The sequence below is a fragment of the Salvelinus sp. IW2-2015 genome, linkage group LG18 (assembly GCF_002910315.2).
Source record: "Salvelinus sp. IW2-2015 linkage group LG18, ASM291031v2, whole genome shotgun sequence".
Lineage (NCBI taxonomy): Eukaryota > Metazoa > Chordata > Actinopteri > Salmoniformes > Salmonidae > Salvelinus > Salvelinus sp. IW2-2015.
Genome location: NC_036858.1, coordinates 40,587,044 through 40,614,972, shown reverse-complemented (window position 1 = coordinate 40,614,972; position 27,929 = coordinate 40,587,044). Strand labels below are relative to the sequence as shown.

Here is a 27,929-nt window from a genome sequence, read left to right as displayed (position 1 = left end):
TTTCTAACCATCTCCTCATTAAACCCGTTACACTCATACCCGTATACAGGTTCAAAATGGCAGATTTGGACATTGATAAGCGCCTAAATTGGAACGCAGTGGCTGTACAGTAACATGCTATARATGACATCAGAGCTAAGGGTCTCCGCTACARAGCTCTGTATGGGTTTTGAGTGACAGTCGTTCTTGTTGCGCTCGGTGCTCATATTCAGAAGTTGCCCCCATCCCTCCCACCAATTAGGCAACTTTAGCTAATTGTTTGTTGTCTGAGAGGGAAATGCTGTCAATAACGAGGAATGTATTTTGAAAGATGAGATAAACCAAAACACCCGTGAGTCCAAATGTGCACTTCACATTTCCATATCTTAAAACTTGTAATATACAGTGTTAACATTTATTATCATTATGTTTGATGTACAGCTACAAGATGATTTGGGGTTATACCCTGGGTTGTCCTGAACAGAATGAGCCTGTTTGTTGTATTGTGTAGAAAATTGGCTACGGACCATYCATCTGAATGCACTCATGACTTAATTCTATGCGCACCAAAATTTGTATCTGCTTCTCTGAATTGCCTTGTGAAAGCCTAACACTGTAAGAACGTATTTGATCATTTATACTYAACAAAAATATAAACACAACATGCAACATTTCAKAGATTGTACTGAGTTMCAGGTAATATAAGGAAATCAGTCAATATTAATTAATTAATTAGGCCCTAATCTATGGATTTCACATGACTGGGCAGGGGCGCAGCCATGGGTGGGCCTGGTAGGGCATAGGCTCACCCACTGGGGAGCCAGGCCCAGCAAAATTATTTTTCCCCCACAAAAGGGCTTTATTACAGACAGAAATCCGCCTCAGTTTCATCAGCTGTCTGGGTGGCTGGTCTCAGACGATCCCGCAGGTGAAGAAGCCGGAAGTGCAAGTCCTGGGCTGGTGTGGTTACACGTGGTCTGCGGTTGTGAGGCCAGTTGGACGTACTGCCAAAATCTCTATAACAACGTTGGAGGTGGCATAGGGTAGAGAAATTAACATTCAATTCTCTGGCAACAACTCTGGTGGACATTCCTGTTGTCAGCATGCAAATTGCACACTCCCTCAAAACTTGAGGCATTGTGTTGTGTGACAAAACTGCACATTTTAGAGTGGTCTTTTATTGTCCCCAGCACAAGATACACCTGTGTAATGACCATGCTGTTTATAATCAGATTCTTGATATGCCACACCTGTCAGGTGGATGGATTATCTTGGCAAAGGAGAAATGCTCACTAACAGGGATGTAAACACATTTTAGAGAAATAAGATTTTTGTGCATATTGAACATTTCTGGGATCTGTTATTTCAGCTCATGAAACATGGGAGCAGCACTTTACATGTAGCATTTATATTTGTGTTCAGTATAGCTAGTCATGTTGGCAATGGAACAACCTTTCAAATTATGCCTACCTGACCCAGATGTTTACTGACACCGGCCATATTCAACGGGTGTTGAGCGTTCGTAAAATTCATCAGTTATTCTGCGCTCTGGCACACTCAGACGTGAATGGTCTGAAATCGGAGTAGATAGCCAGGGTGAATTTACGAACGTGCCCGTAGTCTAATCACTTTCCCATATTCTGCAGTTGCCATGGCACCCTAGCAGCAGCGTAAGCAGAGAGCTCCTATAAATATGTAGCTACATATATAAATKTTTTTAATWGTTTTTTTATCAGCTGTTTTGTTTTTGATAACATTTAGTTTTTTTGCATATGTCTGGTGGTTTTGACCCACAGATTTGCAGATGAACTGGCAGGTCAACTCTTTTTGGCYTGTCTAGCTAGCTAGCTGGCTTATTGTTTTTGATCGAATGATGCATCTGGATACTGTACCAGGTTTATTTTTTTTTACCCCTTTTTCTCCGCAATTTCGTGGTATCCAATTGAGGTGTTACAGTCTTGTCTCATCGCTGCAACTCCCATACGGACTCGGGAGAGGCGAAGGGCAAACCCTTCCCTAACATCGCTGGGCCAAATGTGCGCCGCCCCATGGGTCTCCCGGTTGCTGCTGATTGCAACAGAGCCTGGACTCAAACCAGGATCTCTAGTGGCACAGCTAGCACTGCGATGCAGTGCCTTAGACCACTGTGCCACTCGGGAGGCCTGTACCAGCTTTTTTGTTTCACCTGGCTGCAGGTTCCTGATCTTTTGAAAACATAAATGGAAGAGTCACCTGAAGCTTGAGATGAATGGGAGATGCAGTAAAGGAATGAGGTGCTGAGGCAGAGGGCTCGTAATGAAGACAACTGGCTACTACTCTGAACAGTGTGTGGTGAAATTTCTGGCGCCCAGAGCTGCTGAGGCATCACCCAAGTGGGTGCCATAGATATAGACCAATTCCCACGAGTGTAAGGTGTTAAAGGTCAATTCTGTAACTTTCATTTCTAGTCAAAAGTGCAGCCCCTTCACTTCTTGTAAACCGAGTGGGTGGGTCTTAGTGAAGGCTTTTTGTTTTGATTCCTGGCTAATGTCTTTAAATGTGTGTGTCCTTGAGTTACCACCTGGGAAATTAAATGAAACCACCTTTCAGTCTACATACTCTTTGGACACGAATCAGACTGAAAACTAAAACACTTACTGTTTTCTTCCGTGGTAAGGAATTACTCTTCAGGACCTTTAACGATGTAATCAATAGTCAGCTAATAAACAGAGATTATATCGACACGGTTACTCTTAGAACAGAAATGCGGTTAGTTTGGTCTCATTTGGAAAGCCGAGCGATGGAACACCCAATCCCACTGTCATTATGGTCCACGGCTGTGTCATACTTACAAAGACCAATCTTGTTTTCATTCATCAAGATTGACTTTGATTTCTATTTTGTGCTTCAGTTCTGGTAATAGATTCAAGCAGTTGGTTTGTTTACCTTGCCAAGCTTGTTCTAATGAAGGAAATAAAATGTGCACACGGAACATTTCTTACTTCAGAATTGTTCCCCCCGCCACCCCCACAACTACTCATTCAAGTACTTTGCAAGCAATGGTGTGTGGAATTATTTACATAGCATGATAGATACATTGTATGAAATGCTTTGGACTATCAAATAGACCAGAACTGGATTACATCACCAATGTACATCATGTCCATAAAGGCCATGTACTGTATGACCCATGGCCTACTTCACATAGATATACATCGCATGTTAAAAAACTGACTGACCTATGCACAATGTGTGAAGTACATGAAAAAGCATAATTTACCACACAGTTAGATTCAGGGCTGCAGAACAGGCCCATTATACAGTGCTTTCAAAAACAATTAACTTTTTTCACATATTGTGCTACAGCCTGAATTTATAATGGATTAAATGTAGTTTTATTGTCACTGGCCTATACACAATACCCCATAATGTCAAAGTAGAATTATGTTTGTAATTTTTACAAATTCATTACAATTCAAAAGCTTAAATGTCTTGAGTCAATAAGTATTCAACCCCTTATTGCAAGCCTCAAGTTCAGGAGTAAAAACATGCTTAACATGTCACATAATAAGTTGCACAATAATAGTGTTTAACATGACTACCTCATCTCTGTACCCCACACATACAGGTAATTGTAAGGTCCCTCAGCCGAGCAGGGAATTTCAAACACAGATTCAACCACAAAGACCAGGGAGGTTTTCCAATACCTTGCGAAGAAGGGCATCTATTGGTAGACACCCAGCCACTACAAAGATACAGGCATCCTTCCTAACGAAGTAGCCGGAGAGGAAGGAAACCATTCAGGGATGTCACCATGAGGCCAATGGTTACTTTAAAACAGTTACAGAATTTAATGGCTGTGACAGGAGAAAACTGAGGATGGATCAACAACATTGTAGTTACTCCACAATACTAGCCTAATTTACAGAATGAAAAGGAAGGAAGGAAGCCTGTACAGAATACAAATATTCCAAAACATGCATCTTGTTTGCAACAAGGCACTAAAGTAATACTGACAAAAATGTGTTGTTTGGGGCAAAACCAATACAACACATTACAGAGTACCACTTGCCATATTTTTAAGCAAATTGGTGGCTGCATCATTTTATGGGTATGCTTGTAATTGTGAAGGACTGGGGAGATTTTCAGGATAAAAAAAAACATAATGAAGCTAAGCACAGGCAAAATCATAGAGGGAAACCTGGTTCAGCCTGCTTTCCACCAGACACAGAGTTGAATTTACCTTTCAGAAGGACAATAACTTCAAACAAAAGGCAAAATATACACTGGAGTTGCTTACCAAGATGTCATTGAATGTTCCTGAGTGGCCGAGTTAGAGTTTTCACTTAAATCTACTTGAAAATCTATGGCAAGACCCGAAAATGGTTGTCTAGCAATGATCAACAACCAATTTGACAGAGCTTGAAAAATGTAAGGGCAAATGTTGCACAATCCAGGGGTGGAAAGCTCTTAGAGATTTACCCAGAAAGACTCACAGCTGTAATCGCTGCCAAAGGTGCTTCTAAATAATAATGACTCGTGTGAATACCTACCTTGGCCAACAGCCCCGCCCCCCCCGCTGCTACTCGCCCAAGCCTCCCCAGCTTCTCCTTTACCCAAATCCAGATAGCAGATGTTCTGAAAGAGCTGGAAAACCTGGACCCATACAAATCAGCTGGGCTTGACAATCTGGACCCCCTATTTCTGAAACTGTCCCGCCGCCATTGTCGCACCCCCTATTACCAGCCTGTTCAACCTCTCCTTCGTATCATCTGAGACCCCAAGGATTGGAAAGCTGCCGCCGGTCATCCCCCTCTTCAAAGGGGGAGACACCCTGGACCCAAACTGTTACAGACCTATATCCATCCTGCCCTTCCTATCTAAGGTCTTCGAAAGCCAAGTCAACAAACAGATCACTGACCATCTCGAATCCCACCGTACCTTCTCCGCTGTGCAATCCGGTTTCCGAGCCGGTCACGGGTGCACCTCAGCCACGCTCAAGGTACTAAACGATATCATAACCGCCATCGATAAAAGACAGTACTGTGCAGCCGTCTTCATCGACCTGGCCAAGGCTTTCGACTCTGTCAATCACCATATTCTTATCGGCAGACTCAGTAGCCTCGGTTTTTCTAATGACTGCCTTGCCTGGTTCACCAACTACTTTGCAGACAGAGTTCAGTGTGTCAAATCGGAGGGCATGTTGTCCGGTCCTCTGGCAGTCTCTATGGGGGTACCACAGGGTTCAATTCTCGGGCCGACTCTTTTCTCTGTATACATCAATGATGTTGCTCTTGCTGCGGGCGATTCCCTGATCCACCTCTACGCAGACGACACCATTCTATATACTTCCGGCCTTCCTTGGACACTGTGCTATCTAACCTCCAAACGAGCTTCAATGCCATACAACACTCCTTCCGTGGCCTCCAACTGCTCTTAAACGCTAGTAAAACCAAATGCATGCTTTTCAACCGTTCGCTGCCTGCACCCGCACCCCGACTAGCATCACCACCCTGGACGGTTCCGACCTAGAATATGTGGACATCTATAAGTACCTAGGTGTCTGGCTAGACTGCAAACTCTCCTTCCAGACTCATATCAAACATCTCCAATCCAAAATCAAATCAAGAATCGGCTTTCTATTCCGCAACAAAGCCTCCTTCACTCACGCCGCCAAACTTACCCTAGTAAAACTGACTATCCTACCGATCCTCGACTTCGCGATGTCATCTACAAAATAGCTTCCCAATACTCTACTCAGCAAACTGGATGCAGTTTATCACAGTGCCATTCGTTTTGTTACTAAAGCACCTTATCGACCACCACTGCGACCTGTATGCCCTAGTCGGCTGGCCCTCGCTACATGTTCGTCGTCAGACCCACTGGCTCCAGGTCATCTACAAGGCTATGCTAGGTAAAGTGCCGCCTTATCTCAGTTCACTGGTCACGATGGCTACACCCACCCGCAGCACGCGCTCCAGCAGGTGTATCTCACTGATCATCCCTAAAGCCAAAACCTCATTTGGACGCCTTTCCTTCCAGTTCTCTGCTGCCTGCGACTGGAACGAATTGCAAAATCTCTGAAGTTGGAGACTTTATCTCCCTCAACAACTTTAAAAATCTGCTATCCGAGGCAGCTAAACCGATCGCTGCAGCTGTACATAGTCCATCTGTAAACTACCCACCCAATTTACCTACCTCACCCCCCATACTGCTTTTATTTACTTACTTTTCTGCTCTTTTGCACACCAGTATCTCTTCTTGCACATGATCATCTGATGATTTATCACTCCAGTGTTAATCTGCTAAATTGTAATTATTCGATTTATTGCCTACCTCATGCCTTTTGCACACATTGTATATAGATTCTCTTTTTTCTACCATGTTATTGACTTGTTTATTGTTTACTCCATGTGTAACTCTGTGTTGTCTGTTCACACTGCTATGCTTTATCTTGGCCAGGTCGCAGTTGCAAATGAGAACTTGTTCTCAACTAGCCTACCTGGTTAAATAAAGGTGAAAAATAAAATAAAAATGTAAATTTGATATTTCTGTATTTCATTTTCAATAAATGTACAAACATTTCTAAAAACGTGTTTTCAATTTGTCATTATGGGGCAGTGTGTGTAGATGGGTGAGAGAAAAAATCTATGTAATCCAATTTGAATTCAGGCTGTAACAACAAAATGTGGAATAAGTCAAGGGGTATGAATACTTTCTGAAGGCACTGTATCTGATAGAATGACCTAACGGTTTGTAAACAGAGGAAACCCTGCTGTTGCCAAATCATCCAATGGCCATGAAGCAAAACACCAATAGCACAGTTATATATGTTCATTATATCAACCAATAAAGTGAGTTGAAACCCATATGCTTCTGTAAAAGACATGCTGGAAAAGCATTTCCCAGGGTGGAGGGTTTGTGGCTTGGACAGGCCAGGGATATACACATGTGGCTCTCATTTCTGACTGGAGGAGAGAGATGCATTATGGGGGTTAGAACAATTTTTTTGTTTTTTAAGGAACTCAGTCCAGCTTTCAACTTACTCCTGAAAGTTGAAATAGTAAAATGCACAAGGTGCAATTTTGAAAATGGGTAGTGCATCAGCAGTTTCCTCTTGTCGTGTCAGTCACTGCAGACCTTAGAGAGCTATTTAGAACTTGTCATGAATGCCGAGCCCAAATGAAATTTTATTAGTCACATAGGCCGAATACAATAGGTGTAGACCTTACAGTGAAATGCTTAATTACAAGCCCTTTAACCAACAATGCAGTTTAAAGAATAAAAATAAGAAATACAAGTAACAAGTCATTAAAGAGCAGCAGTAAAATAATAATAGCGAGACTATATAGAGTGGGGTACCGGTACAGATTCAATGTGCGGGGGCAACGGTTAGTTGAGGTAAAATGTACATGTAGGTAGGTGTTCAGGAGTCTTATGGCTTGGGGGTAGAAGCTGTTTAGAAGCCTCTTGGACCTACACTTGGCGCTCTGGTACCGCTTGCCGTGCGGTAGCAGAGAGAACAGTCTATTACTAGAGTGGCTAGAGTCTTTGACAATTTTTAAGGCCTTCCTCTATACCAGGCGGTGTCAGAGGTCCTCAATGGCAGGAAGCTTGGCCACAGTGATGTACTGGACCGTTCGCACTACCCTCTGTAGTGCCTTGCGGTCAGAAGCTGAGCAGTTGCCATACCAAGCAGTGATGCAACCAGTCAGGATGCTCTCGATAGAACCATTTGAGGATCTGAGGACCCATGACAAATCTTTTCAGTCTCCTGAGGGGGAATAGGTTTTGTCGTGCCCTCTTTACGACTGTCTTGGTGTGCTTGGACCATGACAGTTTATTGGTGATGTGGACACCAAGGAACTTGAAGCTCTCAACCTGCTCCACTGCAGCCCCGTCGATGAGAATGGGGGCGTGCTCGTTCCTCTTTTACCTGTATTCCACAACCATCTCCTTCGTCTTGATCACTAAGAGGGAGAGGTTGTTGTCCTGGCATCACACAGCCAGGTCTCTGACCTCCAAACTATAGGCTGTCTCGACGTTGTCGGTAATCAGGCCTACCACTATTGTCATCGGCAAACTTAATGATGGTGTTGGAGTCGTGCCTGGCCGTGCAGTCATGAGTGAACAGGGAGTACAGGAGGAGACTGAGCATGCACCCCTGAGGGGCCCCTGTGTTGAGGATCAGCGTGGCAAATGTGTTGTTACCTACCCTTACCACCTGGGGCGGCACGTCAGGAAGTCCAGGATCCAGTTGCAGAGGGAGGTGTTTAGTCCCAGGGTCCTCAACTTATTGATGAGCTTTGAGGGCACTATGGTGTTGAACGCTGAGCTGTAGTCAATGAATAGCATTCTCAAATAGGTGCTCCTTTGTGACCTTGTGAATGTTGACCTGTTCAAAAGCTCTTACTCACATTGGCTGCGGAGAGCGTGATCACACAGTCTTCCGGAACTGCTGGTMCTCRCATGCATGTTTCAGTGTTATTTGCCTCGAAMTGAGCATAGAAGTAGTTTAGCTCATCTGGTAGGCTCGTGTGACTGGGCAGCTCTCGGCTGTGCTTCCCTTTGTAGTCCGTAATGGTTTGCAAGCCCTGCCACATCCGACGAGCGTCAGAGCTGGTGTAGTACGATTCGATCTTAGTCCTGTATTGACGCTTTGCCTGTTTGTCGTTCGTCGGAGGCCATAACGGGATTTCTTATAAGCTTCKGGGTTAGAGTCCCACTCCTTGAAAGTGTCAGCTCTAACCTTTAGCTCAGTGCGGATGCTGCCTGTAATCCATGGATTCTAGTTGGGGTATGTACGTATGGTCACTGTGGGGACGACATCATCGATGCACTTATTGATGAAGACAATGACTGATGTGATGTACTCCTCAATGCCATCGGAGGAATCCCGGAACATATTCCAGTCTGTGCTAGCAAAACAGTCCTGTATCTTAGCATCTACTTCATCTGACCACTTTTTTAGTTATCTAGTGCTTCCTGCTTTAATTTTTGCTTCCTGTCAGGAATCAGGGGGATGGAATTATGGTCAGATTTGCCAAATGGAGGGCGAGGGAGAGCTTTGTATGCGTCTCTGTGTGTGGAGTAAAGGTGGTCCATAGTTTTTTCCCCTCTGGTTGCACATTTAACATGCTGATAGAAATGTGGTAAAACGGATTTAAGTTTCCCTGCATTAAAGTCCCTGGCTACTAGGAGCGCCGCCTCTGGGTGAGCGCTTCCTGTTTGCTTATGGCGGAATACAGATCATTCAATGCCATCTTAGTGCAGCCTCTGACTGTGTTGGTATGTAAACAGCTACAAAGAATACTCTCTCGGTAGGTAATGTGGTCTGCAGCTTATCATGAGATACTCTACCTCAGGCGAACAATAGCTCGAGACTTCTTTAGATATCGTGCACCAGCTGTTATTTACAAAAATATATAGTCCGCCGCCCCTGGTCTTACCAGATGCCGCTGTTCTATCCTGCCGGTACAGAATATAACCAGCRAGCTGTATGTTCACAGTGTCGTCATTCAGCCAAGACTCCATGAAGCATAAGATAGTTCAGTTTTGAATGTCCCGTTGGTAGTTTAATCTTGCGCATAAGTCATCGATTCTATTATCCGAAGATCGCACGTTTGCTAGCAGAATGGAAGGAAGTGGGGGTTAATTCGTTCGCCAAAGAATTCTCAGAAAGTTGCCCGCCCTCTGGCACCTTTTTCTCTGCATCCTCTTCACGCAAATCATGGGGATCTGGGCCTCTTCCCGAGAAAGCAGTATATCGTCCGCGTCGGGCTCGTCAGACTCGTTAAAGGAAAAAAACGATTCTGCCAGTCCGTGGTGAGTAATTGCAGTCCTGATCTCCAGAAGTTATATTCGGTCATAAGAGACGGTAGCGGAAACATTATTTACAAAATTAGTAAAAAAATAAGAAAATGTGTAAAATTTTTGGAAATTAGCTTTAAAACTGCTAAATAGTCTCTGCACCTCATGACAAAATGTGTAGAATATTTTATTTATTTCACCTTTATTTAACCAGGTAGGCTAGTTAAGAACAAGTTCATTTACAACAGCGACATGGCCAAGAATAAAGCAAAGCAMTTCGACACATAAAACAACACAGAGTTGCACATGGAATAAACAAACATACAGTCAATAATACTGTAGAAAAAGTCTATATACAATGTGTGTAAATGAGGTAAGATAAGGCATATAAGGCAATAAATAGGCCATGGTGGCGAAGTAATTACAATATACCAATAAAACACTGGAGTGATTGATGTGCAGAAGTTGAATGTGCAAGTAAAGATACTGGGGTGCAAAGGAGCAAGATACATAAATAAATACAGAAAGGGGATGAGGTAGTTGGATGGGCTATTTACAGATGGGCTATGTACAGGTGCAGTGATCTGCTCTGACAGCTGGTGCTTAAAGCTAGTGAGGGAGATATGGGTCTCCAGCTTCAGTGATTTTTGCAGTTTGTTCCAGTCATTGGCAGCAGAGAACTGGAATGTAAGGTGACCAAAGGAGAAATTGGCTTTGGGAGTGACCAGTGAGATATACCTGCTGGAGCACGTGTTACGGGTGGGTGCTGCTATGGTGACCAGTGAGCTGAGGAAAGGCGGGGCTTTACCTAGCAAAGACTTGTAGATGACCTGGAGCCAGTGGGTTTGGCGACAAATATGAAGCAAGGGCCAGCCAACGAGAGCGTACAGATCGCAGTGGTGGGTAGTATACYGGGCTTTGGTGACAAAACGGATGGCACTGTGATAGACTGCATCCAATTTGCTGAGTAGAGTGTTGGAGGCTATTTTGTAAATGACATCGCCAAAGTCGAGGATCGGTAGGATGGTCAGTTTTATGAGGGTATGTTTGGCAGCATGAGTGAAGGAGGCTTTATTGCGAAATAGGAAGCCAAATCTAGATTTAATTTTGGATTGGAGATGCTTAATGTGAGTCTGCAAGGAGAGTTTACAGTCTAACCAGACACCTAGGTATTTGTAGTTGTCCACACATTCTAAGTCAGAACCGTCCAGAGTAGTGATGCTGGACGGGCGGCAGGTGCGGGCAGCGATCGGTTGAAGAGCATGCATTTAGTTTTACGTGCATTTAAGAGCAGTTGGAAGACATGGAAGGAGAGTTGTATGGCATTGAAGCTCGTCTGGAGGTTAGTTAACACAGTTTCCAAAGAAGGGCCAGAAGTACAGTCGTGGCCAAAAGATTTGAGAATGACACAAAAATTAATTTCCACAAAGTTTGCTGCTTCAGTGTCTTTAGATATTTTGGTCAGGTGTTACTATGGAATAGTAAAGTATAATAACAAGCATTTCATAAGTGTCAAAGGCTTTTTTTGACAATTACATGAAGTTGATGCAAAGAGTCAATATTTGCAGTGTCTTCTTTTTCAAGACCTCTGCAATCCGCCCTGGCATGCTGTCAATTAACTTCTGGGCCACATCCTGACTGATGATAACCCATTCTTGCATAATCAATGCTTGGAGTTTGTCAGAATTTGTGGGTTTTTGTTTGTCCACCAGCCTCTTGAGGATTGACCACAGGTTCTCAATGGGATTAAGGTCTGGGGAGTTTCCTGGCCATGGACCCAAAATATCGATGTTTTGTTCCCCGAGCCACTTAGTTATCACTTTTGCCTTATGGCAAGGTGCTCCATCATGCTGGAAAAGGCATTGTTCGTCACCAAACTGTTCCTGGATGGTTGGGAGAAGTTGCTCTCGGAGGATGTGTTGGTACCATTCTWTATTCATGGCTGTGTTCTTAGGCAAAATTGTGAGTGAGCCCACTCCCTTGGCTGAGAAGCAACCCCACACATGAATGGTCTCAGGATGCTTTACTGTTGGCATGACACAGGACTGATGGTAGCGCTCACCTTGTCTTCTCCGGACAAGCTTTTTTGCAGATGCCCCAAACAATGGGAAAGGGGATTCATCCGAGAAAATGACTTTACCCCAGTCCTCAGCAGTCCAATCCCTGTACCTTTTTGCAGAATATCAGTCTGTCCCTGATGTTTTTCCTGGAGAGAAGTGGCTTCTTTGCTGCCCTTCTTGACACCAGGCCATCCTCCAAAAGTCTTCGCCTCACTGTGCGTGCAGATGCACTCACACCTGCCTGTTGCCATTCCTGAGCAAACTCTGTACTGATGGTGCCCCGATCCCGCAGCTGAATCAACTTGAGGAGACGGTCCTGGCGCTTACTGGACTTTCTTGGGCGCCCTGAAGCCTTCGTCACAACAATTAAACCGCTCTCCTTGAAGTTCTTGATGATCTGATAAATGGTTGATTTAGGTGCAATCTTACTGGCAGCAATATCCTTGCCTGTGAAGCCCTTTTTGTGCAAAGCAATGATGACGACACGRGTTTCCTGCAGGTAACCATGATTGACAGAGGAAGAACAATGATTCCAAGCACCACCCTCCTTTTGAAGCTTCCAGTCTGTTATTCGAACTCAATCAGCATGACAGAGTGATCTCCAGCCTTGTCCTCGTCAACACTCACACCTGTGTTAACGAGAGAATCACTGGCATGATGTCAGCTGGTCCTTTTGTGGCAGGGCTGAAATGCAGTGGACATGTTTTTTGGGGATTCAGTTCATTTGCATGGCAAAAAGGGACTTTGCAGTTAATTGCAATTCATCTYATCACTCGTCATAACATTCTGGAGTATATGCAAATTGCCATCATACAAACTGAGGCAGCAGACTTCGTGAAAATTAATATTTGTGTCACTCAAAACTTATGGCCACGAATGTATACAGAATGGTGTCATCTGTGTAGAGGTGTATCAGAGAATCACCAGCAGCAAGAGCAACATCATTGATGTATACAGAGAAGAGAGTCGGCCCGAGAATTGAAGCCTGTGTCACCCCCATAGAYACTGCCAGAGGTCCGGACAATGATATCATAACCACCAATGATGAGACATTACTGTGCAGCCGTATTCATCGACCTGGCCAAGGCTTTCGACTCTGTCAATCACCACATTCTTATCGGCAGACTCAACAGCCTTGGTTTCTCAAATGACTGCCTCGCCTGGTTCACCAACTACATCTCTGATAGAGTTCAGTGTGCACCCATGACCAGCTCTGAAACCAGATTGCATAGTGGAAAAGGTATGGTGGGATTTGAAATGGTCAGTGATCTGTTTGTTAACTTGGCTTTCGAAGACCTTAGAAAGGCAGGGTAAGACAGATATAGGTCTGTAGCAGGTTGGGTCGAGAGTGTCTCCCCCATTGAAGAGGGGGGGGGTGTTCGTGACAGCTTTCCAATCTTTGGGAATCTCAGATGATACAAAAAGAGGTTGAACAGGCTTGTAATAGGGGTTGCAACAATTTGGCAAATAATTTTAGAAAGAGTGTCCAGATTGTCTAGCCCAGCTGATTTGTAGGGGTCCATATTTTGCAGCTCTTTCAGAACATCAGCTATCTGGATTTGGGTGAAGGAGAAATGGGGGAGGCTTGGGCGAGTTGCTGTGGGGGGTGCAGGGCAGTTTACCGGGGTAGGGGTAGCCAGGTGCAAAGCATGGCCAMCCGTAGAAAAATGCTCATTGAAATTCTCAATTATAGTGGATTTATCAGTGGTGACAATGTTTCCTAGCCTCAGTGCAGTGGGCAGCTGGGAGGAAGTACTCTTATTCTCCACGGACTTTACAGTGTCCCAGAACTTTTTTGAGTTTGTGCTACAGGATGCAAATTTCTGTTTGAAAAAGCTAGCCTTAGCTTGTGTATATTGGTTACTAACTTCCCTGGAAAGTTTCATATCACGGGGTCTATTCGATGCTAATGCAGTACACCACCAGATGTTTTTGTGCTGGTCAAGGGCAGTCAGGTCTGGAGTGAACCTAGGGCTTCATCTGTTCCTGGTTCTACATTTTTTGAATGGTGTATGCTTATTTAAGATGGTGAGGAAGGCACTTTTAAAGAATAACCAGGCATCCTCTACTGACGGGATGAGGTCAATATCCTTCCACGATACCCGGAATTGAGTGGATTGCATGAAATAAACTTCTCAAATAGTGCAGTACTGCAGTGCTTGTTTCATTTGCCTTTCATGCACAAGCACACGCTTACGAATAAGCATACACTCACACATGCGTGTCTTTGATGAGCTAAACTTTTTTTGTGGAAAGGTACTACACCACGCACAGACCCCCTCACGTACTYGTGGCCTCCRGAGTGGTGCAGTGGTCTAAGGCACTGCATCTCAGTGCTAGCTGTGCCACTAGAGATTCTGGGTTAGAGTCCAGGTTCTGTCGCAGCCGGCCACGACKGGGAGACGCATGGGGCGGCGCACAATTGGCCCAGCATCGTCTGGGTTAGGGGAGGGTTTGGCCAGCTTGGATGTCCTTGTCCCATCGCGCACTAGRGACTCCAGTGGCGGGCTGGGAGCAGTGAACGCTYACACGGTCGCCAGGTGTACAGTGTTTCCTCCGACACATTSGTGCGGCTGGCTTCCGGGTTAAGTTGTGTCAAGAAGSAGTGCAGCTTGGTTGGGTTTCGAAGGACGCACGGCTCTCAACCTTCGCCTCTCCAGAGTCCGTACGGGAGTTGCAGCGATGAGACAAGACTGTAACTAACAATTGGGGAGAAAAAGGGGTACTCAACGTCATCGACGTCATCGAGATTTGTCAAGTTTTCTTGTAGGCCTATTTGGCAGGGAAACTGTGAAGCCAGCTATATAGCCTATTTCTGTTTGAGTCTTATTAAAGAACGTGAAACAATTTTCATTAAATCATGCATTGCTTTTCTTTATATGTCCTAAAATGAATGTGTTCATATGGGCAGAATATTATTTAATAGGTTATAGCATACCGAATTGTTATCAGTTATGAAAATAAATCATTTAAAATGGGGGGAAAAATTGATCTGGTAAAAGGCCGACATTTCAATTAAAAAGACTGGATGGATGGCTTCAATAGTCCAGKAATCAAATTGCAAGTCATTCATATGCTAATAATCAAAATATTCTGCTTAAAAAGATCTTACACTGCTACCTTCAACATMCATTATTCTCAGAGGAGCAGAACAATCAATGGAACCCAAATGTATCCTTTCTGTGTGTAGAAAAAATATCCTGGCACATGAAGGCTACACCTACAAACGGGAACGACAGGCCACAAATAAGTCCTCCTGGTAGTGAACCGTATATGATGCTTCGAATGCCGAGGTCGCATAACCCACACTGGAGGGGTTATCTCCAAGTTATCTGGAGAACACAACCATAACAACGCTCGGATTCGGATCCAAAAAAGTGATGAATGGCCTGAAGGAGAGAAGCCTGCGGACCCAGGATGAAACGGACCAATTTTCCAACATTTTCCTGTTTTTTTTATGGTAAGGTATGCGTTTTCTTTCTACGAAATGTATTGGTACGTCATTGTATTTAAACTTCAAAGTACTTAGGAGTGAGTGGTCTGCACACAGGCAGCTTGAGATAATTRGYTTGACAGTTRTGGTTGCCTAGTGATGGACTTTAGCCCATTCAGTGGCGGTTCTAAACTATCTCCAGAGAAGGTTACGTGGGGGAATTTAAAAAGGCATAGTGTACCGTTTCAGACAAACYAACATGCTGTAGCTGATYTGCTTTCAAGGCACCACACTTTATATACCCAGATGAACAACTTTTATTTTAGGCCATGACCATATTTGTAGTCATACATGATTTAATGAAACYCAGTCAAAGTACCCATGTAATAGACTCATGAACACAATCGTGCAATAGTTAACACATTGTTTCACATTCTTTAATAACAGACTCAAACACATTCAATAGCATACGGCTGGCTTCACAGCTTCCCTGGGAAACGCGATGTATTGTAGCCTCACGCGGATTAAAGAGTAGCGGAGAAGGGGCTTGCTTCTGCTGCACTGTTCGTGGTAAAATATTACGCGTTGTGGCGGTGCTTCGCTCACGGCTCTCATGAAACAAAAAATGACTGTCAGAGCCTAGCGCTGAGAGCCGCTCACCCTCTCTTTCTCGTGCCCTCACACACACACACACACACACACACACCACACACACACACACACACACACACACACACACACACACACACACACACACACACACACACACACACACACCACACACACACACCACACACACCACAACACACAATCCTTTATTACAAATTCCCTACTCAGCCAGCACGCAATCTGGAAACATCAAACTAGATTTTAAGAGTCTCTCACTAACACTTCAACTCCTACACCCCTCTCTCCCCCTCCCTCCCTCCCTCTCTCCCTCCCTCTCCCTCTCCTTCCTCTCCTCCCTCTCTCTCTCCCCCTTCTCTCCCTCCTCCCTCTCTCTCCCCTTCTTCCTCCCCCTCTCTCTCCCCTCCTTCCTCCTCCCTCCCTCCCTCCCTTCTCTCTCCCCCTTCCTCCTCTCCCTCCCTCCCTCCCTCTCTCTCTTCCTCTCCCTTGGCCAGGCCTGAGGCTCCTTACCCATCTCCCAGGCCCTGTAAGACAACCAGCAAAGCTGTGTTTGGAGGGCGTGGCAGGTCCGTTGGTCCACCGGTCTCTCTCTCTCAACCACACCCACACGCACGGAAGCACACACAATAAAGGCAGTTAAAGACAGGCAGGGCAGGCTGAGGCTCTGGAAGGCTACAGTACAGTAAGGGGGTGGAGAGTGGTTGTATGTATATATAGCTGTTTCAGTATACATAACCATGAATACTGGTCCTGTCAGTAAGAGTGTGTGTGATGTTCCTCCAAAGTTCAGCCAGTAACCCAATCACCACCTGAATAACCCTGATGAGGTACTACAAGTCCCTATCACATGAGTGGAAAAGTATCAAAACTTCCTTCCAATCCCGCCCAACATACTATCCTAGGAACAGATACTCCCTCTGGCTTTCCGTAATGTGTACATTGGCCTGGATAACTCTGGCTGGATTGAGTCATTCTCTGTGACAGTCAGCCCTGTTGTAACTAACCATCTTCTCGTCGACTTGTAGTGTTGGGTTAACGTGGAGAGGCAGATAGAGATAAGAGTGAGTGATGTGATGAGTCATCACAGTGACGCATGACGATGACAGAGGGTTTACGCCATTAAGTAGTTAACTCAGTCCGTCTCTACATTTTGACGAAGTTATAGGGTTTAAGTCCATGATGATTTGATATACTGTACATGCAGCAGCAGAGGTACATGCACGCACACCCACACACAAAGACGAGTTCATTTGATCAGCCAAAGATGATATCTGCTGAATCGATCTCAGTACAAGTGATGATCCAGCCAGGGTGACTGATATTGTCCCTCTGATGCAAATAGACAGGAGCCAGCCCAGGTCCATTCATACACTGTGACTCTATCAAGGGTGCCTGTCCATTCTAACACAGTTCTGGACAGCAGGCTTTACTGCTAACCTCTGCTGAGGATGGCCACAGATATAACAGAGTGGGTGGGGGGGGGGGTGAGAGAGCGATACAGAGAGAGAGAGAGAGAGGTGTGGTAGGGGAAGAAGGTACAAGAGAGAGAGAGGGGGTAGGGAAGAGAGATACAGAGAGAGAGGGGGGCGCATACAGACGAGAGGGGGTATGGGTGAAGAGAGATACAGAAGAACAGATGAGAGAGATAAAAGAGACGAAGAGGGTATGGTCAGAAGAGAGCATACAGAGAGGAATACAGAGAGAAGAAGGGGTATGGTGCAGAAGATACAGAGAGAGAAGAGGGGGGGGAGGGGTAGGGGAAGAGAGATAAGAAGAGAGAACAGGGAGGGGGGTAGGGGACGGAGATACAGAGAGAGAGAGGGGGGGAGGTGGGTAGGGAAAAGATACAGAAGAGATACGAGAGAGGAGCAGGGGTAGGGGGAGGAGATAAGAGAGAGACAGAAGAAGATACAGGGGGTAGGGGAGAGAGATACGACAGAGAGATACAGGGGGTAGGGAGAAGAGATACAGAGAGAGGTACATTGCGTGCGACGGACAGAAGATATACAGGGGGTAAGAGGGAGAAGTTCAGAGCGGGATAGCGGAGAGATAGAGAGAGAGAGGGCGGGGGTAGGGAAGAGAGAGATCAGAAAGAGCGAGGGAGGTAGGGGAAGAGATCGAGGGGGTAGGGGAAGAATAAAGCAGAGATACCAGGGGGGCTAGGGGGAAAGAGAGATCAGAAGATAGATCTTTCTCAACCACTAGGCCTATATCCCCTGGACACTGCAGCAAATACAGAAGTATGTATGTGGACACCCCTTCAAGTAAGTGGGTTCGGCTATTTCAGCCACGTCCGTTGCTGACAGGTGTATAAAATCGAGCACACAGCTATGCAATCTCCATAGCCAAACACTGGCAGTAGGATGGCCCWWACTGAAGATGTCAGTGACTTTCAACYTGGCACCGTCATAGGATACCACCTTTCCAATAAGTCAGTTCGTAAAATTTCTGCCCTGCTAGAGCTGCCCCWMGTCAACTGTACGTGCTGTTATTGTGAAGTGGAAACGTCTAGGAGCAACAACGACTCAGCCGCGAAGTAGTAGGCCACACAAGCTCACAGAGCTCGCGTAGCGCGTTAAAATCATCTATCCTTGGTTGCAACACTCACTACCAAGTTCCAAACTGCCTTTGGAAGCAACGTCAGCACAAGAACTGCTCGTCGGGAGCTTCATGAAATGGGTTTCCATAGCCGATCACCAATGCTCAAAGCTCGCCGACATCGGACACTGGAGCAGTGGAAACGCATTCTGGAGTAATGAATCACGCTTCACCATCTGGCAGTCCGATGGATGAATCMGGGTTTAGCGGATGCCAGGATAACGTGTCCTGCCCAGGGCTGTTTTTCAAGGTTCGGGCTAAGCACCTAAGTTCCAGTGAACGGAAATCTTAACACTACAGCATACAATGACATTCTGTGCTTCCAACTTTGTGGCAAACGTTTGGGGAAGGGCCTTTCCTGTTTAATCATGACAACGCCTACAGAAATGGTTTGTCGAATTCGGTGTGGAAGAATTTGACTGGCCTGCACAGAGCCCTGACCTCAACCCCATCGAACAGCTTTGGGATGAATTGGAACGCCGACTGCGAGCCAGGCCTAATCGTCCAACATCAGTGCCCGATCTCACTAATGCTTGTGGCTGAATTGAAGCAAGTCCCCGCAGCAATGTTCCAACATCTAGTGGAAAGCTTCCCAGAAAWGTTGAGACTGTTATAGCAGCAAAGAGGGGCCCAACTTATATTAATGCCCATGATTTTGTGATGAGATGTACTTTTGGCCTTGTAATGTACTTCTTCCAGTGGAACAGATATGACTCAGGCTAAGAACATCTTTGTCTCATTACTGAGTGATTCAGTTTCAGCAGTATGACAGAGGAGGAAACGGGGAAAGTAGTTGGAAAAGAGATAGGAAATGAGAAGTGTCTCTTACCTTCACAGATCCTGTCTAGTCGTTGGCGTTTCACTTTGTGTTTGTCAGGCAGAGCCATGCTAACACTCCTCTCCTCCTCTTCTCCTCTGTTCTCTTTCCTGCTGTCAGCCAATCTTCAGGAAGCTAGCACTCTACCCAGAATTGCCCACGAGTCATGCCGCCACACCACACACACCTGTAAAACACACAGAGGAAAAAGTGAGAAGGTTACACACACACACTAACCTAACGTTGCAGGCATAAGAGAAAAGCCTGAGCAGAGTTCCCACATCCGGTTTTCAGCAGAAAAGGAAGCTAGGTTGAAAATAGCTATATCCCTAAAACCAAGAACATCCGGTTGTTGGCAACTCGGCAAAGGCTACAAACACACCAATCATCATCAGATCCATCCAAAACACATTCAAACATGTGGACACTAAATGTGGAACAAGAAATTAAAGCACGGAAGGAAAAGTTGCTATTCATTTATTTGCATTTTCACCTTCAAAATTAAGGAACCACAGCCCATATTAAATTGTTTCGTGATAAAAGGGAATGTTCTCTTTATTGTAAAAAGATTGGATTTTTTTCATTAGAAATATTCCAAATGATAGTACCCTGCAAGGAAATATGGTGACCAGTAGAGGGAGAGCTGTGCAAAATATCTCATCGTCCCAGCCAGATACCAAAAGCAAACAAAAAAAAACACATGCATACACACCAATTATCTCTCATTGGTCAGATATTTCCCAATCCAGAGATACTGCAGAATCCCCTTCAAAACCCTGAGGCTGAACACAGACACCCCACCGTACACACAAAGACACAGACATGCAAACATGTGCTCTCACCCTCTCACACACTTAGAAGCACTTCCCGTTAAGGGCATCCAGTCACACTGTGTGAAATGTGGGTCAGTTATAGTCAGTAGAAATATAGACAGGGGGAGGAAGAGATCGTGGCCAAGTGAGAAAGATGTGCTAAACCACACTTTGAAAAGCTAAATGAAACAAGGAAGAAGAAATGAGTGAAGAGCAACTAACAGCATCAGTCAGCCAGGTATGTGACGTGTAAAGTTCATCCATCTCTCTACAGTGATTAGGTTTGACATTTAAACCCTGCGCGCACACACACACTCTCCTCCACAATTTTCTCACTCCCACCGCTTCACGACCTTTCTCTTCCCTTTACCCTAATTACTGTCTCATTAAATCACTCCATATCGCCCAGCTCATCTCCTTCACATCTAAAGTGTTGTCTGGGATAATAACCTTCAACCGTGTGTCCTAACTGACCAGTGGTTTTGTGCGTGTTATATCTGGGGTCTCCCAGAGAAGCCATAGTGAAAAATTGGCGTCTAGTGCTGACAGGCCAAGCTTTCCTGGCTTCCCTTACAAAAACAGTTTAGCTAAAAAGTTGACAATGGAACAAATTCTGCTCTGTTCTCCGTCTCCCTGTCATCTAGTAAATCTTTCAGCAGTTGGTCAAAACAAGAAAAGAGGGAAGGAGTGAGAGAGAAACCCGAGAGAGAGAGAAAGAGAAAAACAGAGAGAGAAAGAGAAGGAACGAAAAAGTGTAGTGCCATAGAGACTATAGTGTATCAGGTGGTGGTCATGAGTCTTCCCTGGGATCACAGCGGTGCATAGGAGGTGATGCTATACACACACTATATTATATGGCGAATGGATGAAAAATCATGACATATCCCTTTCACTGACATAATGTTACACCCACTCTACTGAAAAAGCTGAAATGTCAACTCCGTTGAGAAGGGTGAAGAGTCAACATCAACAACATTTGAGTGGAGAACTAACAAGGAGAGTGCAAGAGGCAACCGTCACTCAAGAGGCCCTTACAGGATACACTGGTGAGTTGTAACTAAGTGAACTTAGGTAATGTAACTAAACAATTACAGGGGCTTGTTCTGACAGAAAAACACAGAGGTGCAGGCTGGGAAAATAGTGATGACCCCCCCTGAAACCGCTCCACAAATACACAAGTGTCCAAGCACACACACAACAAGTCATACAGAAGTGTCCAAGCACACACACAACAAGTCATACAGAAGTGTCCAAGCACACACACAACAAGTCATACAGAAGTGTCCAAGCACACACACAACAAGTCATACAGAAGTGTCCAAGCAAGCACATACAGTATACAAAAACGCATAGAGCCTCAGGAGTTGTCAGACTCCACAGCCAAGCGCTCAGCAACAATTTCCTGTGTGTGCTCACAGGAAGAGCTCCTTTAAAAAGACCTGAGAAAATGATTCAGGGACAACACTGGTTTCTGGCCCATAAAAACACACACACTAGGGTTTTCGTTAGGAAAATGTGGCACCGGACATTTAATAAATGTATTGGATTCATATTGCAACCTGATTAGGGTGTCCACCCACGGTGCTCAGAATGCCAGAAATCACATTCATGGTAATTCACCTTAACAGAGCATGCAACGGAGTGCGTCATTCTTACCGAATTCCGATGAGCAATTTGAAGATGTTGGAATACATATGCGGCACGTCCATAAGGCTAGGGTGTTAAACTTTCCCTAACGCAAATTTAATTGCCAAAAGTATAGAGCATTATTAGCTTACTCATGTATATACAGAAATAAAATAATTCTAAATAGGCTACTACACCAGAAAGCATGAGTTGGCCAGAGGATCATTAGCTTCTTAAAAAAWTMTGTAGATTGTTTTAAATCGCATAGAATACAGGCTGAAGGGCCCACAATTTGGGCAGAGCGCGCAGCAAATACCAAATAGATAGTTGTTGAGTTGCGACTGTCGGTGAAAAGCAGAGACCCAGCCAGGCATATATCAATATAAAAAAAATACAAATCACGGAAAAACTGTTTGGAAAGTAAAATCACTATTGCTGTATATAGAAGACAAAGACTCCAATCTGTTTTTAACTATCAACATTCTCAACTTAATTCAGCAAAAAGTATCTCAACGCACTGCATTGAACAGTCTTTTTTGCGAATTGAGTTATATTATTAGCCTAAATGATGTAGTAAAACGTTCAGGTTTCAAACAATCAAGTATATGTTTTCAGAATGTGACGCGCTGAAGCCTGCCTAGTTGCCTATGCACTTAAATGGCGAATGGGAAGCGCGCTTCAATGAACCATTTGTGAAAAAATATATGTTGTAGGCCAAGTGATTTTTAATCATGGCGATGTTTTTTTTTTTTACACTAAATTGTATTTAGAATTGTTATGCAATGACTTGGCATATTAAAGCACTTTTCACTCCAGCAGCAACAAACAGTTGTTTGATGGGCTGTAGGAGCATCTCTCGCGCTACATCGACTGGTATTTCAAATCAATGAATAGGCTAAAATGTATTATTTCGCAATGGGATTTTTTTTCTTCTCTCGGACAATTGACCGGCAGCAATTTTATTTATCAGCGTATCATTTTATTTTTTTATTTTTTGGGGGGGGGCAAAAATGCTGGTCCCACGGTCTCTCACACACACATCACATTGGTTGTTTCTGTTCTAGTCCCGTTGAACTAACATACCAGTAACTACCTCTCTCAGTACCTCCATTAGAGTGAACCAAGAACAAAATGGCAGGGATAGAAAAACAACAAAGAACTGGGCAATACGACAATACACACATCATGTTGGAGTTGCTAGAGGTGCAGTCATTTGTTTTGGCACCTTCACCATTAAAACATTTGACCGTGTCAGATCGCACACGTTGTCCTGGTTTGGCACCGTGGCTCTGCGCGTGTTCCCACACTTATTAGGAAGGAATGTACGGTTTCTTTAACCAGGGAGGTACAAAGCAGGTGGATGTAAGGTCATGTAAAATCAACCACACAATGCACACGTTTACACAAACATGTCTGTCATCATAGGGGAAGTTGACACACAAGCATAAAACAGATGTAAGGATACAACATGGATGGGGAGGTTCTAAGCAGTGGTGCAATGTCTCTCACACACATTTTGGCACCCTTAATAAATATGAGCAAAAAAAGTATAAAATAAATCATACAAATACTGAGCGATATTTTATGCTCCAAAAAAAATGTGTTAAATGATATTGTTTTATACTTACTAATACAATTGCTCAGAGAAAGAGAGAGAAACAAATCTAAAAAAGATAAGGGGCAAAATTATTGGCACCTCTGTTGTCAATACTAGTGCACCCTCCCCTTGTGAAGACAATGACACTGAGCTTTTTTCTCAAATGTTCTATGAGATGGGAGAGAAACGTTCAGAGAAATCTTACACCATTCCTTCATACAGAATCTTTCCAGATCCTTAATATCATTTGTCTMRGCTTATGGACTGCCCTCTTCAATTCAACCACAGGTTTTCAAATGGGGTTCAAGTCCAGAGACGGATGTTGATTTTCGTGGTCAATTAACCATTTCTTTGTGGATTTTGATGTGTGCGTGGGGTTATTGTCTTGCTGGAAGAGCCACTTGCAGCAAGCATTTTCTTGGGCTCAAATCTCCTGGTACTTGGTAAAGTTCATGATGCCGTTGACCTTAACAAGYGCCCCAGGACCAGTGGAAGCAAAATAGCCCCTTAACATTAAAGATCCACCCCCATATTTTACCTTAGGTATGAGGTACTTTTCTGCATATGCTTCTGTTTTTCAACGCCAAACCCACCACTGGTGTGCATGGCCACAGAGCTCTATTTTCATGTCGTCTGACCATAACACCAATTCCAATCCAAGTGCCAATGCCATTTATCAAACTTCAGGCAGCTCTATGGTCAGACATGTTCTCCAATGTCTCAAAACATTTTCCAAAAAGTCTGTCATTATCCTCACAAGAGGAGTGTGCCGGAATATTGAAGAGGTGCCAATATATTTGACACCTATTGTTATTGCTCGTTAAACAAAATCTCTTTCTCTGAGAAATTATATTAATATAAAATAATAGAATGTACCAATTATTTTAAACATGCAATATAGATCTGTATTTGTATTATTTATTCTATACACCATTTTCTGCTCCTCTATATCAAGGGTGCCAATAATTAAGGATCTGGCTGTGCATACATACATGCATACATACACAGCGTGTGTAGTATTGCAGATGCGTCATTGTGACCAATACAAACAGCTGTTAACTTTAAAAGATCCACATGTGACAATCATAATTAGTAGGTAGGTCACCACAACTAATAGAGCAACATTTATATTCACTTTCATTCTGATTTCGATTTTACAGAGAATGTGTTTAACAGGGAGACACCAACTCTGGGAGAAACATTTCAATCTCTCATTTCATGTTGGTATCAAAAGGGTGATGTCAAGTTTTCCTCAAACTACTACACACTAAAACATAAAATGTTGCATGTCTGATCTCTGCCTCTCTTTCTTACACATACACTCTCTCGCTTTRGCTTTATGAGAGACTTAAGATGAAAGCTATCTGCCCAATGTCAGGGGAGACAAGGCACAGAAAGAAGTCTTTGTGAATATAAAAAAAAGAGGTTGAGAAGAGAGAAAAAAACCTGTGAAAGCTAGACTACCCAGGAGGCCTAGTCCGTGTGGGCGATATTACAGGCTCAACACAGCACCAGACTCTGAGAGAGAGAGAGAAAATGAGAGAAGAGAGCAAGCGAGCGAGAGCGCGCGCGAGGGAACAAGAGAGAGGGGGTAGATTGAGGGAAGGGTAGAATCTCGTGGGACTAGTTCTCCATAAGAAACATCTAGAATGTCTGTGGGTTTTGACTAAGTCAGTGAACACATCAGGGGAGAGTTGAAGGATGAAATAAAACTACTACAACTAACTTTGTAGTGCAGCTCATGACCGAAAAGACCAATCCTTTTCTGCCTTGATATATCTGCCTAGTTAGTGGCGAGTATATTCCTGAAAGTACAAGATGGCAGGAAAAGCAAAAATAGTAGAGAGAAAAGAAAAATGCAGTCAAGGTTTCTATCTGGTCTCATTAAATGGTGGCAGTGGAGGCTCTGAGGGCCACATAAAGCTGTCATTCAGACCAGTGATTTAAACCTCTCTCTCCTGCCTCCTATCCCAACTACTATAGCCTCCAATTACTGCTCTACACGGTTGCTCTCTTTATCACCCTCAATCTCCCTCCTCTCCTTGCCCTGTCATCATCTGGCCACATCTCTCTTTCATTTCCTTTTTGTATTCCTCCCTTCTTTAATCCCCTTGTTCTTTTTATCTTTCCTTTTCTGAAATTCTCTCATTTTATTATTTCTCTTGGTTTAACAGAGGGCTTTCTCCCCATCTCTCTCTTATTCTCTCCCTCCCTGTCTCGCCATCCTCATGATTCTAATGTAATGGGACTGCAGCATACAAACTGCTGACTRGGGCTAATGCGCAATTTTCTAATAATGCCTATTCGTTTAAGTCACACAGGAAATGCATAAAGGCGGCGTTATTTTGTAAAGCCTGTTAGGCCAAAAAAAATCACTTGAGGCATTAGATGCGCTTGTTCTTCCTCAGTGCAACTGATAAACTAAAATAAAACACCCTCTTGAGAAAAATTACATTTCCACATGCCTTGACTTTTCAGCCAACGCAAAGTGGGTATGTTATATGTTAACTAGGGGTATTCACAATTGGTTCTATTCAGAAACCTGACAGAGGGATGATGTATGGCTTTTACATATTTAACTGATAACAAAAGTCAAGCAGACAGCCTTCATGGAGCCCTCAACATGGACGGAGATGAAGATGGAGCTGACAAAAGAATTACACACCAAATGAGAAAGTGTTGATCAGCATCATGAATTTGTGCTTGTAGGAGAGGCTGTGCTGTGCTGACATGTAGGAAAGGCTGTGCTGACATGTAGGAAAGGCTGTGCTGACATGTAGGAAAGGCTGTGCTGACATGTAGGAAAGGCTGTGCAAAGACATGTAGAGGAAGGAGTGACTTGTACGGCACTTGTAGGAAATAGGATGCGTGCTGCGAGCATGTCTAGATAAGGCTGTGCTGAATGTAGGAAAAGCTGTGCTGACATGTAGGAAAAGCTGTGCTGACATGTAGGGATAAGGCTTGTGCTGACCATGTGGAAAGCTGTTGCTGACATGTAGGAAAGGATGTGCTGACATGTAGGAAAAGCTGTGCTGACATGTAGGAAAAGCTGTGCTGACATGTAGGAAAAGCTGTGCTGACATGTAGGAAAGGCTGTGCTGACATGTAGGAAAGGCTGTGCTGTGCTGACATGTAGGAATGGCTGTGCTGTGCTGACATGTAGGAAAGGCTGTGCTGTGCTGACATATAGGAAAGGCTGTGCTGTGCTGACATGTAGGAAGGGCTGTGCTGACATGTAGGAAAGGCTGTGCTGACATGTAGGAAAGGCTGTGCTGACATGTAGGAAAAGCTGTGCTGTTGATGACTTTATTACAGTTAAACCTTTTCGGGCAATTTTCCTCTAGAATATTTTCCTCACATAGAAAACCAAGTTCTCCTCCCTGCACAGTGCACACTGTGCCGCTCAAAATCAAAGTATATTAGTCGCATACACATATTTAGCAGATGTTATTGTGGGTGTARCGAAATGCTTGTAGAGAGGAGTATCAGGTGGCTAAGTCTACAGCCCAGCACATTAATGGAGGCTAACGGTGCCTGGTTAAAGCCTGAGTAGAGGAGATATTCAAGCTCAAATCTCTTAAGTCACCAGGGGATAGGAGAAGTGCAATTCTTAGAAGCCTTAGTATAATGGCAGTCGACTCGACCCAAGGGGTCTGTTTACGCTAAATGGAAGGCCAGATGAGGAGTGAACTGTTTGCCACCGACCTAGATTAATACCAACCAACCAGACATTGCCATGACAACTCTCCACACTCTGATTTCCTGTTTTCTTTGTGTGAGATTACTCTGTCAGGTTCAGCTGGGCTGTGAGAATAGCTGCTGGCACAGACACACACATGCAGATAGACAGACGTGTCAGCTGGGCCGGGTTCTGGGGATAAGGTAGGTTTAGCTCATGGGAGGAAGGGGATAGTCTGAGGAAAAAAAGAGAGGTGTTAAGGCTGGGGAGGGGAACTCTGCGAGGAAGGTGGTGCTGGTGCTGATGGAAGAAAATCAGTGTACCATGAGGCTGAATCAGCTGTATTCACTTACAGTATGACCAGCACGGTTTTGTTTCGCCCGAATCAAGCTCTCCTCTTGATTCAGAGAATAAAGGCTTTGTTTCAGCTACACTTGTAGGCGAGTGCTCATATTTTTCTTTTTTCCTGTATGTTGTGTGTGTGCATGCATGTGTCTTTCTCCTGGCCAGTTGGCAGATTAGCAGAGCACAGTGACCTCTCTCCAATAGCGTGCATTTGCGCAACTCTGTGTGTGTGTGTGTGTGTGTGTGTGTGACGAGGTGTGTATTGTAGTGGAGTGTCAGGGCACAATGCCCTCTCAGTGTGAGCTGATTAATGAACCCTCGTGGATGGTGTATGTTATGTAGCAGGCAGGTTAATTACACTGGAATGCTTCCCTGACCAGCAACAGAGAATGAATTCAACAGATACCACAGAGAATACCACATAGAATGCCTGAGAAGGACAAGGTGAACTGCCCCTGAACAAGGCAGTTAACCCACTGTTCGTAGGCCGTCACTGAAAATTTGAATTTGTTCTTAACTGACTTGCCTAGTTAAATAAATAAAGGTAAAATAAAACTTWAAAAAATA

General features: G+C 44.3%; 1 protein-coding gene across 5 annotated transcripts in view; it reads right to left on the bottom strand.

Moving 5' to 3' along the window:
* ctbp2a (C-terminal binding protein 2a) overlaps positions 1-27,929 on the bottom strand; it is a 146,422-nt gene that overhangs the window by 55,199 nt on the left and 63,294 nt on the right. For all 5 annotated transcript variants that reach the window (XM_024008241.2, XM_024008242.2, XM_070448502.1 and 2 more), the window contains one exon: positions 19,316-19,490. In XM_024008241.2, the coding sequence (XP_023864009.1) occupies positions 19,316-19,373 (58 nt within the window). In that variant the 5' untranslated portion in view covers positions 19,374-19,490. The remainder of the gene's footprint in view (positions 1-19,315; positions 19,491-27,929) is intronic.